We start from the raw sequence: 14562 nt of genomic DNA, 5'->3' as shown, positions 1-14562 counted from the left end.
ATTCTTTTCTATGCTTTACCATGAGTTATGATGCAGCGGTGAATAAGATACTAATGGATAAGTTCCTCGCCCCAAGGGAGAGGCAGCTCCCTCTGGATTTTGGGGTTATTGTAGTAAAAGCTGGTCATTAATCTTTGGCTGGCTGAAGGGTTGTTTGTAGGAAAGTTGTACCTGTACTTGATAACAGTGAAACCAGGATGTTAATTTTTCATGGTGGGTTGAAGGGGATAGCTCATGGGCATTTGGGATGAAGGCCTTGCCTAGAAGGCTTGAGCCTCATAGGACTTGTGCTGGGCAAGTTAAATTCAATCATGTTGAATCTTTCATGGTTTGATCACATTTCAGCCGGTTTCAGTGTCATAGAAAGATAGCTGATGAAATTCTATCTGGTGAGGGAGATGCTGATGTAGGAGAATATTATTGGATACTGGCCCAAATTGAATCTCCTGGACACATAGTGGTATTGTATATCCAAACAGAATTTGTCTTGTACCGTGCACAAGGTAAGATGGTACTGTACTCATGAACTAATATTTTTTCCATCTCTCTTATTTAGGAATAAAGCCATAGCTGACTATCTATGCAGCAATGGCTATATGGATGCACTGGAAGCCTTCAAGGCAGAGGCAGATATGCCAGGAGAGATTGAAAGAAAATATTCAGGGCTCCTCGAAAAGAAATGGTGCTCGGTTATCAGACTCCAGAAAAAGGTAAGCTGTTCTACCTTTGTTTTACCTAAGATAAGTGAAGACCTTAGAGTTCAGTCTCCCTTGCCTGTAAGGTTTTGTAGTCAAGTGATTTTCAAAAGTAACATGAATAGGCTAAGGGTCTTCATATCTTTTTCATGAGTTATAACATCAGATTTTTGCATATACAGTACTACAGTAAATGTGGTTAAAAAGTCAGCTCCAATCTTACTCTCTTTGCATTGTGTTTATTGGTACAGTACTTTGTGTAAAATGGCTAATAGCTTAATTTTGTTTTATGGTAATATTTTGGTATAAATTATTCTAAAATTAATCATTGAGCAACACTTTAAAGCCCCACTGGAGTTCACCGTGATGACAGTAGAGGAAGGCTGTCACTATTTATATTGAAGTAGTTAGTTATGAACAACACAGGTTAAGGTGTTTCAGTATAGTCAAGAAATTTTTTTTAAAACTTCATACTTGGGTATATTGTATTGTAAATCTATACAGGTATATGAATTAACGTGTATATAATATTACTTGCTTGTAACTGATGAAAGCTGAGCAGTAACATTACAACTGTTCACTCTCAAACTGGTATTAGCTAAACTACATTATCATTATTTCATTATGGAGTTTGAAATCATCAATGATAAATAATTTTTATGATGAGTGTTGGCTTGTAGTGGTAGTGTTATATTCTCTGTTGGCATCAAAATTTCCTCAACCAAATGGCTGGAGCAGTCTTGGGAAAAGTGGATGCTTTTTATCCAGGGAATTACATCATTATTATCAGGCTTGAAATTGTTGGGTATTGCTTAAAAAATAGCTTCCCTTTTTAATTTTCCCTTTAAGTTAATTTTAGACAGTAATACAAAGCTTTGTGGCTTGACAGTTGGTGATAACCTTCATCACTTGTGTCTTAGGTAATGGAATTGGAAGTAAAGCTGAATGAAGCTGAAAGGGAATACATTGCTGGTGCTCCTACTCGAGACAAACGATCGCCAACAGAATGGATTCCACGACCCCCAGAGAAGTACAATCTTACAGGACACAGGGCACCAGTTACCAGGGTGAGATTTGTTGTTTAATTCATTTTTGTTCTGCCATTTATCTTTCTTCCTTCTTGTGAAGGTGGGACCAAGGGAGGAGAGGAAGATAAAAGATATGGAAGGATGGGATTAAATGACAGGCCTTGTGAATGACAGGAGTGCATGGTGGTGGTGTTAGGTGGTTAATGGGGATGTGTTAACAGATAAGAATGGCTAGAAGGAGACCAGTGAAGGGAGTGTGTGTTTTAGCTCCTGAATCTTGGCCAACTTACAGCATAATGAGAAAAGGTTTGGTGGGAGAATAAAAAGATATACAATGACATGTTAAGTACGATGTCTGGGTCAGTCTGCTCAAAGCAACCCATAGAAGCTGACGGCTTCGGAGCCGGGTCAGTAGCTCACAAGCTTGGGTAGTCATCAGACCTTCACCACTGGCCTGCATTGTCAGTTCACTTCTGTCTTCGATTGGGTGATGTACTCATGGTATTCATTGTTGTGGCTGGCTGTTTTGGTGTTTTATGTATTTATGTTCTAGAATCGTGTATTGATTTGGTTGTCAGTGATATTGGCAACCTTAAAGTAACCTAGTATGTTCATGTGATTAGCTTTATTTCATTGTTATTAGTGGTAAACATTTGTAAATATAGTTATACATTTTATTTAGGTTTCTTTACTCCAATCATCAAGTATTCAGTTATTAAAAGGGGCTGCATTCAATCCATACATTACACCATAGTTGGAGTTCTTGTCACTACAAATTTAAGAACCATATATTGTAATTTTCTTTGAATACGTTCACTTTTTGTTTGTTACGAGCCTTACTCCTTTGACATGTAACAAATATTGGCTTTTTTTTTTTTTTTTTTTTTTTTATACGGGTATTACCCCACCCGGACACAGGTCACCGACCCACATCAGCGCCCGGGGGGCGAAAACGTAATAATAATAATAATTCAGATAAGTAAAATTTATAATAGAAAAAATAAAAATAAAATAATAATGATAACAATAATAATACTGAAAACACTGCAATAATAATAATAATAATAATAAGGAACCATAAAGAAATTAAAAAAAAAGATCATAAGTGAGAAACGATATACAGTATGTATGTTGTGTTGTCAATAGCAAGAGAAACAATTGAGACCCTGCAATTGTGTGTAAATGAGGCAGAAAGTCAGATCAGCAACCTGGGACTTGGTCACAATTTTTGCAATGCCATATATGTAGAATGTCCATGAATGTATTCAAGATAGTTGTACTCTATTGTATATGGTTTTATTTTGTGCCCAAAAACAGCTCTTGAGATCTAATAGAAATTTGGATCTTCCGGGCTAACCTTCCATCCATTAATCTTGATTATTGAGGGTTTACCCGTTTTACCATATTAGCAGTGGGGGAATGGGGATTCAGGAAGCAGCAGAGTGTGTGATTGGTTGGAGAGATGGTGTCTGATGAGTTATGGGGGATGTGACTGAAGTTAAGAGGAGTGTTTTTGTTGTGATTCTGGCCAGCTTGCAGTGTCCCTGGAAAAGATTCTACTTTTGAAAGGAAGAATTGAATAGCAGATTAATTTTTGGCACTAATATCTATTTTTTTTGTGTTTCAGGTAATTTTCCACCCAATGTATTCATTGATGGTGTCTGCAAGTGAAGATGGCACTATCAAATTGTGGGATTATGAAACTGGAGATTATGAAAAGACATTAAAAGGTCACACTGACAGCATTCAGGACATAGCATTTGACCATAGTGGCAAGTTCCTAGGTAAGTTTAGAATTTTAAGTACAGGGTATGTATGTAATTTTTTTTTTCATTGCTGTGACTTAAGTATGGAGTGAATGGAAAGTGGTTATTTCATGGATTCAATTTCTTATTACAGTGTACAGATGTGACACAATGTATATGTGCTATATTGAATGCAGTGGGGATTTTCCCCCAAAAGATTGTGGATAATATTTTTTATGGAGATTAGTACTGTATTAAGGAGTTTTATGCTGCACTGCATGGTAAGAAATTAAGGGAGTAAAATAATGTCTAAAATGTGTGGATGCCAGAATGATGTGAGGTTTAAGGGAATCAAAAGGTGGATGTAGCGCTGTGATGAAAAATATTGTTATATGCAATGTAGCCTTTCATTGTACTTGTATGTTACTTATGTACTGTTTATTTTCTCTTAGTCTCATGTAGTGCTGATATGTCAATCAAGCTGTGGGACTTCTCATCATACGAATGTGTCAAGACGATGCACGGCCACGACCACAATGTGTCCTCAGTCACCTTCATGCCCTCTGGAGATTACCTCCTTAGTTCATCCAGAGACAAGACCATTAAAATGTGGGAGGTGGCCACAGGGTGAGTAAGGAATACAGCAAGTGAGCATGTTTAGTTTTCAGTATTTTTATATTGCATTGGTTGGAAATTAACAAGATAACTGATGTCATTATTATAAAAACAAACTATGTTTTATTAGTGGTACTTAATACATATCATGCTTTTTGTGAGTTAGTTGTTCCATTTTTATGATTGATCCTGGAGAAAAATTAAAAGGTGCTAGCACTGTAGTTGCTATAACCTTGAAGCTTTTAGAAGTCTTAGAAGTGTGCTGACGCTTGTTAAAACAAATGGATTTTCATAACACCATTGATGTTGTAAAATTGATATAGACATTACAATACAGGCAGTCCCCGACTTACGACGGGGTTAGGGACCCATATCCAGGTCGTAAGTCGAAAATGCGAAAATAATACATATAAAATCTAAAATGGGTCTCTTTCTTCTCAGGACCACAAAACTCTCACTTTTAAGCTTGCCAGCCACTTTAAAAGGAATTACAAACGAAAATTTTGTCAGTACACAGCACAATCACTAACATCGGAACTTGAAAATACGTAATTTGAAAAAAAATTGGTATGACTGGGGTGGTTGTATGTCCGGGTGGTCGTAAGTCGAGGAGTGACTGTATAACTGACACATGTCCACATGTATGCATCCTTCCTTGTCTTGGGTTTTTCTTCTGGTAAATTTAGTTGGCTTTGACAGAACATTTTAGTACTAATTTTCTTAATGAAGCAAAAAATACTGGTAAACTGTAGTATGTTTTAAGAGTTGGATTGTATTTATGTAGATTTATGGTTGTAGACTGAACCTTCTCTAATATGAGCCACTTTAGGTGTCATATCTCTATTAACAGACTCATTTCATTATTACTCTCAGTCTTGGAGCCTGAGACACATGCATGCATGAAAATGTACGCTCAGCCTCAGGTTTTTGCTGACTTTTTTTTTTTTTTTTTTTTTTAGGGCTCATTTCACTGCCATAGAATTTTGTATTAATTGCAATGGGGTCTCTTCTAGTGTAAAATTGTATGAAAATTTTTATGAAACCATAAAAAAAGATTCTTGAAATTTAAGCCACTTCTTTCGAGTATAAGTTGAAAAGTAGGAAAATGTTTAGTAACATCTCGATTTCCATTCACATATCCTTGTACTGTATTATGGTGTTCATTGATATGTACTATATACCAAAATAAGAACAAAGCATGTAGAATATTGTGGTATAAGGAAAAATAATATAACAAAAACTCATGAAATAATTAAAAGGCCGAGCGGCACACCCTCCTCTCGCTCTAATGGCCAGAGCGACACTGGCTTCATGCTGCGCTGTCATGCACACGATGACCAAGACCGTCTCGGGGTAAGTGATGAGGCCCACACAAAGAAAACGACATCTGTCAAATGGCCTCCAAAGTTCAGTCAGTTTCGCTGAATAGTTTTTGAGTTATTTGAAAATATAGCCCATTGGACGCCACGTTGGCATTGCGAGGCTGAACGTAAGTTTTTTCGCCTTTTATGTTCGACGCCACAATGTCGTCGTGGAGGCTGAGAGGGTTAAGAATAAAAAATAAATTATGGACATGTATACAGGGGCCCCCAAATTTGAGGAGGTTAGGTTCTCAAAATGGCCGCGAATTGCCAAATCCATGAATAACATTTGCGGACTGGGGAGGGGGGGGGGTATTTTTTTGTGTACAAAGAAATGTATATTCCCTTTGTGTTTACCCTTGGGACAATTATTTCTTTTACCTGTAGTATTGGTCATGTGACACACATACACACACAAAACACATACAGGTAGTTCTGCATAACGATAATTGTGTTCTTGTAAAATATCGGTTATAGAAAATCGCGAATAGAAATAACAGGGCTTATGGAGAAAATAGGGTTAGGTGCAGATTACTCGAAATCGAAAAAATTTAGTAGTTAGCCTAACACAAAGGATAGCACAGTCTAAATAAATGTTACATTCATATCTAATAATGAAATCATACAGTAAATTTAACACTTTACCTTGAAAAAATATGAATGTAACTTGATGGGGGAGAAGGGTGATTTTGAGGTTGATAACATCAAGCTTCTCTTCAAGTGTTATATCCTTTCTTTTACGATAATCACCGGGAATTCTATCATCAGAATGCTTTTTGGAGATATTCTTCTTTACCATATTCACAGTTAATACCACAAAATTGGAGAAATAGTAAGCAAAAATCGCGTTATAGCAAACAAGCGATCGCGTTATACAAATATTGTTCCGAATTCATAAATCGCGTTAGAGCAAATTCGCGTTATCAAAACATCGCGTTATAGCAGAACTTACTGTACTGTACTATTAAATTATAATTGGAAAATCTTCTCACAAATAATCAGAAACAAATTTATAAAAAATGTGAGTCTACCCTCAAGTCCGTGCTCTCTTAATAAAGTAATAGAGCACGAACTTGAGAGTAGACTGTTACATTTTTAATAAATTTTTTCCTCATTATTTGTGAGGATTTTCCAATTATTTAGTTTTGTGTGTTTTGTGTGTGTTTACACACACACACACTCATATTTACAATACAGGTAAAGGAAATTACTCTCTCTAAGAATGAATGGCTCCCTGTCCCAGTCGCGAAAATGCCGGCAACTTTAAAACTATGCACAGACATTTTTGGGTACAAACTTGGGAGGCATACTGTATTCTGAACAACACTGTTCTTAGCTGCCTTTGCTTGGGATCCCATTTGGGTAATGAGTTTAGGGTTGATAATAATGTCCAACGTGTTGAGTGTGTGAGATTAAATCATTATGATAATTTTTTAATGATGTGTTGTAGGCTATGATAGTTGTTCCTTGTATTAGGCAGCAATTTTTACTATGGTCTTTCCATCCTCATGGTAGATACTGTGTAAAGACGTTTACGGGACACCGAGAATGGGTGAGGATGGTACGAGTGTGCAGCGACGGTTCTCTCATTGCCTCGTGCTCTAATGACCAGACGGTGCGTGTCTGGCTCACCGCTTCCAAGGAATGTAAGGTAAGTACTGTACCATCAGAAATAACTACATTATTTAAGAATCCATTTGAATCAGCTTCAGACTGTGTGCAGTACTTTTACTTTTTTTTTTTTTTTTGTGTGGTTGAGGTGTATCATTGTAATCTGATGACACATCTTTCCCATAATTCTTGATAAGAGGGATGAGTTGTTGCCATGAATATGTGGTATTCTCTGACTTACTTTACAGAAAGTTTCTATAGACATTATTTCACAAAGTAAAAGAATAGAAAGTTATGTTGTATACAGTATTACTATCTTGGGACACATTTTATGGGAATCTTGGTAGAAGTGGTTTCCAATCTTTGTCTTTAACATAAATTTTATGTAACATGCAATTTAGGGAAAAAATTCCTAAAAGAATTTTAGAAATCCAAGAATGCCTGTGGGCTGTCCCTGCTGGACAGTCCTTTGATCTGCCTCCTCCTGTGACTTCTCCTTGGAAAGGGTCACCTGTAAATATGTAATGAATGTATTATGCATCCCTACATACTGAAGAAAGTTCTTGAAATCTCTGAGTAATGTTAACTGTGTAATTTATATATAAGAATATGACAATGATTTTGTGGTGAGCATGTACAGTAGTAGTAGCAGTGATTACATCAAGTTACTCATACACAATAGGAGTCCTTTTGAAAGCTTACTCCCAACACTTCATGAAAGTCTTGAGTATAAATTCCTGTTTACTTATAAATTTGAAGTTCCTCCTTGGAAACTAACTTAATTTAGATTACTTCATGTGATATTTCCTGATCAGTATATTATTTTGGGGGGTTTTGCCACCTGTATCCAGTTTTCACTAATTAATAGCACCTGAAGGTGGTGAAAGAGGGTGCAAAAACCATAGAAATAATAATGATAGGCATTTTGTTTTGTCAAAAATTCTGCTTCTTTTTAAAAGGAGAAAACTTCACCAGCACAACATGTAGGAATGTTGAGAGACTAACTAGAAAGGCAGAATTACTGTATTAGGTATTACAACGATAAAATAAACAGCTGTTTAATAAAACACATTTGTTACAAAGGTTTGATGCTTACTTTGGCATGATTCAGATATAAGATTTATACGACTTAATTTATTTTCAATGGAAGTGGTAAAATTGTCAAAAATGGTTTAAACACACTGGCATTATCTAGGTACTTTACAACCAAGTGTATGATGCAGTACCTTTATACTTTACCAGTCGACCAATTGACAACTACCTTAGATATCACTTTTGGGGTAAGTTTGGCTTGTTTCACATCTCTGAAAATCAGATTAAATATTATATGATCACTATCGTAGCTTTCCAGCCACCTTTGGTCTCATTACCCAACATGATAAAATAGATGTTGATTTATAGTTAAACATTCCAGAACAAAATTAATGATGTTTTCATGAAGATATGACTTTAACCATCCTTACAGGCTGAACTGCGGGAACACGACCATGTAGTAGAGTGCATTGCGTGGTGCGAAGGCAATGCATGCACGGCTGTGAACGATGCGGTTGCGACAGATAACCGTAAACCCAACTACCAGGGCCCCTTCCTGATATCTGGGTCAAGAGACAAGACTATCAAGGTAAGCATTACTTTCTTATAATCCATCAATGTTTAACTTTCATTGTAGTGAACTTGATACTCATGACATGGTGTACATGTAGTATTAATATCTGTGAATTTGTAGTTATAATATTGCAGTGCACATATAGTGAAAAAGAAAGGCTTGTCAATGTAAAGAAAAAATAATAATTACCCAAAAACCCATAGAAGCAATGGTTTCGGTTAACGAGCAAATTTCTAGAACGGATTGTGCTCGTTAACCGAGGGACCACTGTGTGTGTGTGTGTGTGTGTGTATACAGTATATATTATATATATATATATATATATATATATATATATATATATATATATATATATATATATATATATATATATATATATATATATATATATATATATATATATATATATATATATATATATATAATTTTTTTTTTTTTTTTTATAAGTTGAAAGCCCGCTTGATTGTTTCCTTGCTTCCTTATTTATCAGGTATGGGATGTAGGTGTTGGCCTATGCCTCTTCACACTTGTAGGACACGACAATTGGGTGCGAGGCCTCCTGGTACACCCTGGTGGCAAATACATCCTCTCTGCCTCAGATGACAAAACAGTTCGTGTGTGGGATATTAAGAATAAGCGATGCCAAAAGACTCTTGATGCTCACTCTCATTTCTGTACATCATTAGGTAAGTGTCATTGATGTATTTAAATGTTGTGGTCTTCAGATGTTAAAGAATAACTGGCCTTGAAGCATTGTAAAGGAATCTTAGGTGATGTTATTGTTATTAACTAGAAATAGTTGCTATTAGCTCATACAGAAATATGAGAATATGTGGGAAGAAGTAGCCTGCCTTGGCAAGTTGAAGTATAAGGCAGTAAACAGGAAAGGACAAAAATTACAAGTATTTTTAGTGTTGCTCTGTAAATATAGTAATTGGAGACTGAGACACTGTAGTTTTGTTAATTCTATTAAAGAAATAATCTTTTCAATTCTTCAGATATGCATCGGAGTGCACCATACGTTATCACCGGAAGTGTGGATCAAACCATGAAGGTGTGGGAGTGCCGCTAATGTGAGGGTGTGTGAGCAAGCCTCGCCCATCCCTCCCATCAACCTGTTGGTCACCCCTTCCCCCCTACTGCATGCTGCCATCGCTGCTACAGATATCGATGCCGCTCCTCACCAGGTTGCTGCAACTCCCACTCTACCTACACCCAAGCTACTGCCTGTGATCTACTCTCCTGCGGCTCTGCCACTCTCGTCTATTCCTAGGTTTCTCGTGTGGCTGATGGCATGTTCCCTCACCGTAACAGGCTATCTTAAAGGTAACCAGTGTGCAGTAAGAGGCAAGTGACACAATGTGTGTGGGAGGAGAGACCCCCAGTAATTTATTATTTTAATTTATTATTAATACCACGAATGTAATAATGTGAGCACCACCCTCTTGGCAACAGTTAGGGCGTGGTTGCCAGAAGATGGGGAAGCTCTAGGGTGTGTCCAGGGTGGGTATAGAGCACCTGTGTATAGCTGCTTTTGTATTGCCTCTTATTATCATGCACGCATGTGACAGCTGAGGCAGTGAGCTGCAGAGAGGGCCTGAAGGACGGAGTGAGACGTCCAACCTAGTGATGTGTTGGTAATCGTTCATTGTTTATACGCCAAAGAAGAGTAGAGGTGTTTCTTCAAAACCCGTGAATATTTAACTTGAAGCTCACTTGTATTTCAGGTGTTACCTGTGATGATTCATTCCCAGGTGTTCAAAACAAAACTTGGAGGATCATGAAATTATTTACAATTGTATATACATAGTAGAAGCAAATAGTTGATTATACAACAACTATACTGTATTGGAAATGAAAAACATGGAGGGCAAGGAAGGATATAGGCAGCAGTATGGTGTTGCTCTGTGAATGTGCTGTGTGACAGTAGGGTGGGACAGGCTGGGCTTGGCTCGGCTCCTGGCATTTGATCAGCAAAAGTTGTTAATATAGAGGAACTCTTCTGATGTACTGTCAAACATTAAAATTACTTCAATGTGATGTATGTAGGTAAATTTGATTTATAAACCCACCCAGTCAGAATGTCAGAAACTAAAGACAGAATGCTTAAAATGGTACAGTATGTGGTTAACCTGTTGCACAGCACAGGAACATACTTGACCTTGAATCCTGGAGTTCAGGAGAGGCTGACACAGGCGGTCTGGTGCTACACTTGGTGTTGACCTGTTTAAATATTACCAGAATTTGCAGATACAAATACAATCGGATGCACATGGCCTGTAATTAATTTGGTCTTCTGTTGCAATGGATTGTATCTTGCATCGTACAATTGAATGGTATGTGTTATGCAGGTTGGTATCTATTACTTTGGTTGTGTCTTATGTCCAGCTAGACCTCTACAGCCCCACTCTTTAACACGCATCCCAGGTGAGAGATGTTGGCGCTTTATTCTTTCTTTCATTTTTTCCTTCTTTTTTTTCACTCTTCTCCCTTCATCATACTGCATTTCATGACAGATCTTGGCAGTTAAAATATTGACCTGAGGCACAAAGGGTGCCTTTTTATTATTATTACTAACATGCTGTGATTACCTTATATAGTCTACATTTACAGAGCTTTAGTATATTTTTTGTATTTTTGTACTATATTTAAAAATGCTGTGTGGTCTGATAATCACTAGCATTCAGTTATTGTCAATTTTAATTCTGTTGTTGATTATTAAGAAGCTGGAAATAGATTCATGGGATACAAACTGAAGGCCCATTGGGTAACCATAGGGAGCAACAACCCAGTAATGGAATAGTACCAACAGTAGCAAACATTACTATGACCAAACCTACCCTGGAAGATGCCTTTACCTGTACTGCTGGAGGGGGGGTCAGTGTGTTGAGCAAACCAGGTAGATCCCAGTCTAGTTCAGTAACAGGTGATAGCAGACTCTGGCACTGCTCTGTTTGACCACTGACAATGGCTGCCACCAGGTTTTACAGTATACATAGGTATGTTGCATAATAAGTTAAAATATAGTTCACGGAGCTCCTGTTAGGTTGATATTGACAACTTTATTTATGAGTGTGTATGTTATGCATGTATGTATATATATATATATACAGTATGTATATATGTACGTATAAGAATGATATACACATTCTGTTCTTTGAATTTAAACTCCCACCTGTATACTTATACATACAACCATATACATTAATGACAGACATATACCCTTGTAACACTAGATCTGAGGCATAAGTCGTGGCATAAGTAAGTGGCAGCCAAGACAAGTGTCAAGTATGTACTGCTTTAGTCATCAGATGCCTGCCTGCTGAGTGTCTTTGTCATTTGACTCCCGCTCCTCTCTCTAGCGCGTAGCCAAATAGATTGTAAGTGCATTTTGGTGCAGATGGTGTTTTTTTTTTATTATCATCATTATTATTTTATTATAGTTATTTATTTCACCAATTTCAGTGAAAGTTGCTATATTTCTTCAATAAAATAGGGTAAAAGATGCAAAGAAGCTGCCAGAGAATGTTTTGGGGCACAGGACAGCTGATGCTTTCTCATAACATTTGAGTACTTAGTGACAGCAAGCTGTAGGATGGGTGTGACCTCACACCATTGGCTGAAACGGCTGTTTGTGAAAGGTAACCCTTAGTCCGACCACCCTTAACCCCTCTGGGCCGGGCATGTCTACGCAGTGTGTCGAGCAACATTGTCTTTCATGAAGCAGACTTGCTTGACACAATAATTTACAGCTTTATTAAGTCATATTCACATTCCATAGTTTTATGGTGAGCATATGCTGTTTACCAGTAAGATATAAAGTGACTTGAATACACTAAGTTTTTTTTTTCTTGAGTATTACTGTAAATGATTCTTGCTTGGCCTTAAAAATTTTTGTCTGTTCCTGAAAGGTAATGTTTGCTGACAACTAATATGTATGAAATAACTAACCCAACTTTTGTCACCATATAGTCACATTACACACACTAATAATGTTGATGTTCATGATGATACCTTTGATGATAATATATGAATTCATGTATCTTATTTATTGTTTCCATAGTCATTTGTGCTGGTAATACATATTACTTTGAAGTGCGAATATAGAAAAAAAAGTAGATAAATTGCTTTTTAATCAGAACGTGATGACATCGCCGATAGTGTTCGTGGACAGTTTTCCAATAAAGTTAATTTTCCATTTTATTCTGAAAACTTAACATTATTGAAAGATTCTTCTATGTCTCAGAGTCGTCGATCTTGTCACGTACTATCCTGTACACTGATGAGCTGACACCACATGAAATGGAAAATGAAGTAGTCATAGTGCAAAAACATGCAAAAATCCTTTTCATATAACAAGCATGTAAACTCTCCGACTGACAGACTTAAGATGACCACTATCACTCTTCCACTGTTTAAATCTATACTTCCTGTAGTTTCTCTTTAGTGAAGTAGGAATGTAGACTTTGACAATTGACTTAACAAGCCAACTTTTTAAACATTCTCCTTTGGTGACCTGATCTGTGAAGAGCAGTAATATATTGATGTAATTTATAAGAATTGTTGACTAAGTGAAGGTAAGTATGCTGGATGTTGCTGTAAATGCCAGATCATGTTGCATTATTTCCCTTAATTTCTCACTAGTCTCAGCTAACTGAAACGCTTGTTTTAACACAAGAGGATCTCGTCAGCAAATCCTCCGAGCGATTTCAGGCACAGATTTTAAGTTCACTTCAGTTTTCAGGTGTTCAGGGCTTCTGCTCTTGCTAGTTTAGAGAGACGTCTCACCCTGAATATGTACAGGCACCCTGATGAGCACACCAAGCTATGTTTTCTTTGGTTAGCCATTGTGTATAAGAAGTGAACTAAGTTTTCTTATATATATATATATCCATTAAAATTGATGTTCAGACTTTGTCTTTTAGTGAACCATTAATCACATAAAAAATACAAAAAATATTCACAGTTGTTTATTCACCAAGTTTGGGTTGGTAGTGATTTACATTTGAGTGATCATTAATAGAATTGTATTACCATTAGCATCATTATATTCAATGTGCTGAATACTTGGCCCTCAAATAGACAGTATCCTTCACTAAATTTTTTTTTAAAGTTAATCGGTAATTGCATGATATTTATTTATTTTTTTATTTATTTTTTTCCAGCTTAGTAGCTTCCCCCAGTGTCGTTTGCATGTTTTTGCCTCCTTTGTGTGACAATAGGAGCATGTGTACTGTACTTCAATTTTATGAAATAACAAAATTATATAAAGTCATGGGAAAGTGGTATCCTACAGATGTATTTTTTCTTGAGATGTTGGAAGAAACTTCGATATACTCATGTATAGATAATTATGAGCAGCAAGATTTATTTTATTGTTACTATGAATGACAATGAAACTCGTTGACCATCAAGGCAGCTCGGAATAAAAAAAAATGGTTTGTAGTATATTCATAATGGTTTATTTTGATTTATTGGAAATGTTCCATGGGCTTAGATGCTTTGTATGAGTTTGTTATTGCTATCCACTTTGTAAATAATAACTTTCTCTTCTCTGTACATTTATTCTGTAAACGTAAGTAACAGTGAATAAATTCAACGTACACCAATCCTTTTCTTTTCATTTCCTTCTTTGGTTTATGTTATTGCACCAACATTTATATTGTTTTAAACAAGTTCAGTCAATAGGTTTCTTTGAGCTTATCAGGTTGGTCTTGAACTCTTAAATTTGTATGGGCTGCAACCAAAGCATATGAGACACTCTGGATAAGCAAGGAGGCAAGCAACTAAAATAAAAAATGCCAGAAAACAGATGAAATTTAAACGGAAGTGCAAAGATTTTAATGGCATAATAAGTACATCTCGGGACACATTCACGCTTGTGTCCTTACCTGGACTATG

The 14562-nt window shown here is 36.5% G+C and overlaps 1 protein-coding gene across 2 annotated transcripts in view; it reads left to right on the top strand.

Moving 5' to 3' along the window:
• The window catches only part of LOC121869297 (lissencephaly-1 homolog), a 31328-nt gene extending 17058 nt beyond the window's left edge, over positions 1-14270 (top strand). For both annotated transcript variants that reach the window (XM_042370675.1, XM_042370582.1), the window contains 8 exons: positions 557-710; positions 1616-1762; positions 3351-3507; positions 3921-4095; positions 6960-7095; positions 8521-8676; positions 9152-9347; positions 9660-14270. In XM_042370675.1, the coding sequence (XP_042226609.1) occupies positions 557-710; positions 1616-1762; positions 3351-3507; positions 3921-4095; positions 6960-7095; positions 8521-8676; positions 9152-9347; positions 9660-9733 (1195 nt within the window). In that variant the 3' untranslated portion in view covers positions 9734-14270. The remainder of the gene's footprint in view (positions 1-556; positions 711-1615; positions 1763-3350; positions 3508-3920; positions 4096-6959; positions 7096-8520; positions 8677-9151; positions 9348-9659) is intronic.
• Positions 14271-14562: the final 292 nt, after the last annotated feature.

The sequence above is a fragment of the Homarus americanus genome, unplaced genomic scaffold, assembly GCF_018991925.1.
Source record: "Homarus americanus isolate GMGI-L3 unplaced genomic scaffold, GMGI_Hamer_2.0 scaffold51859, whole genome shotgun sequence".
In the NCBI taxonomy this organism is placed as follows: domain Eukaryota; kingdom Metazoa; phylum Arthropoda; class Malacostraca; order Decapoda; family Nephropidae; genus Homarus; species Homarus americanus.
This window is presented reverse-complemented; position numbering and strand designations above follow the sequence as displayed.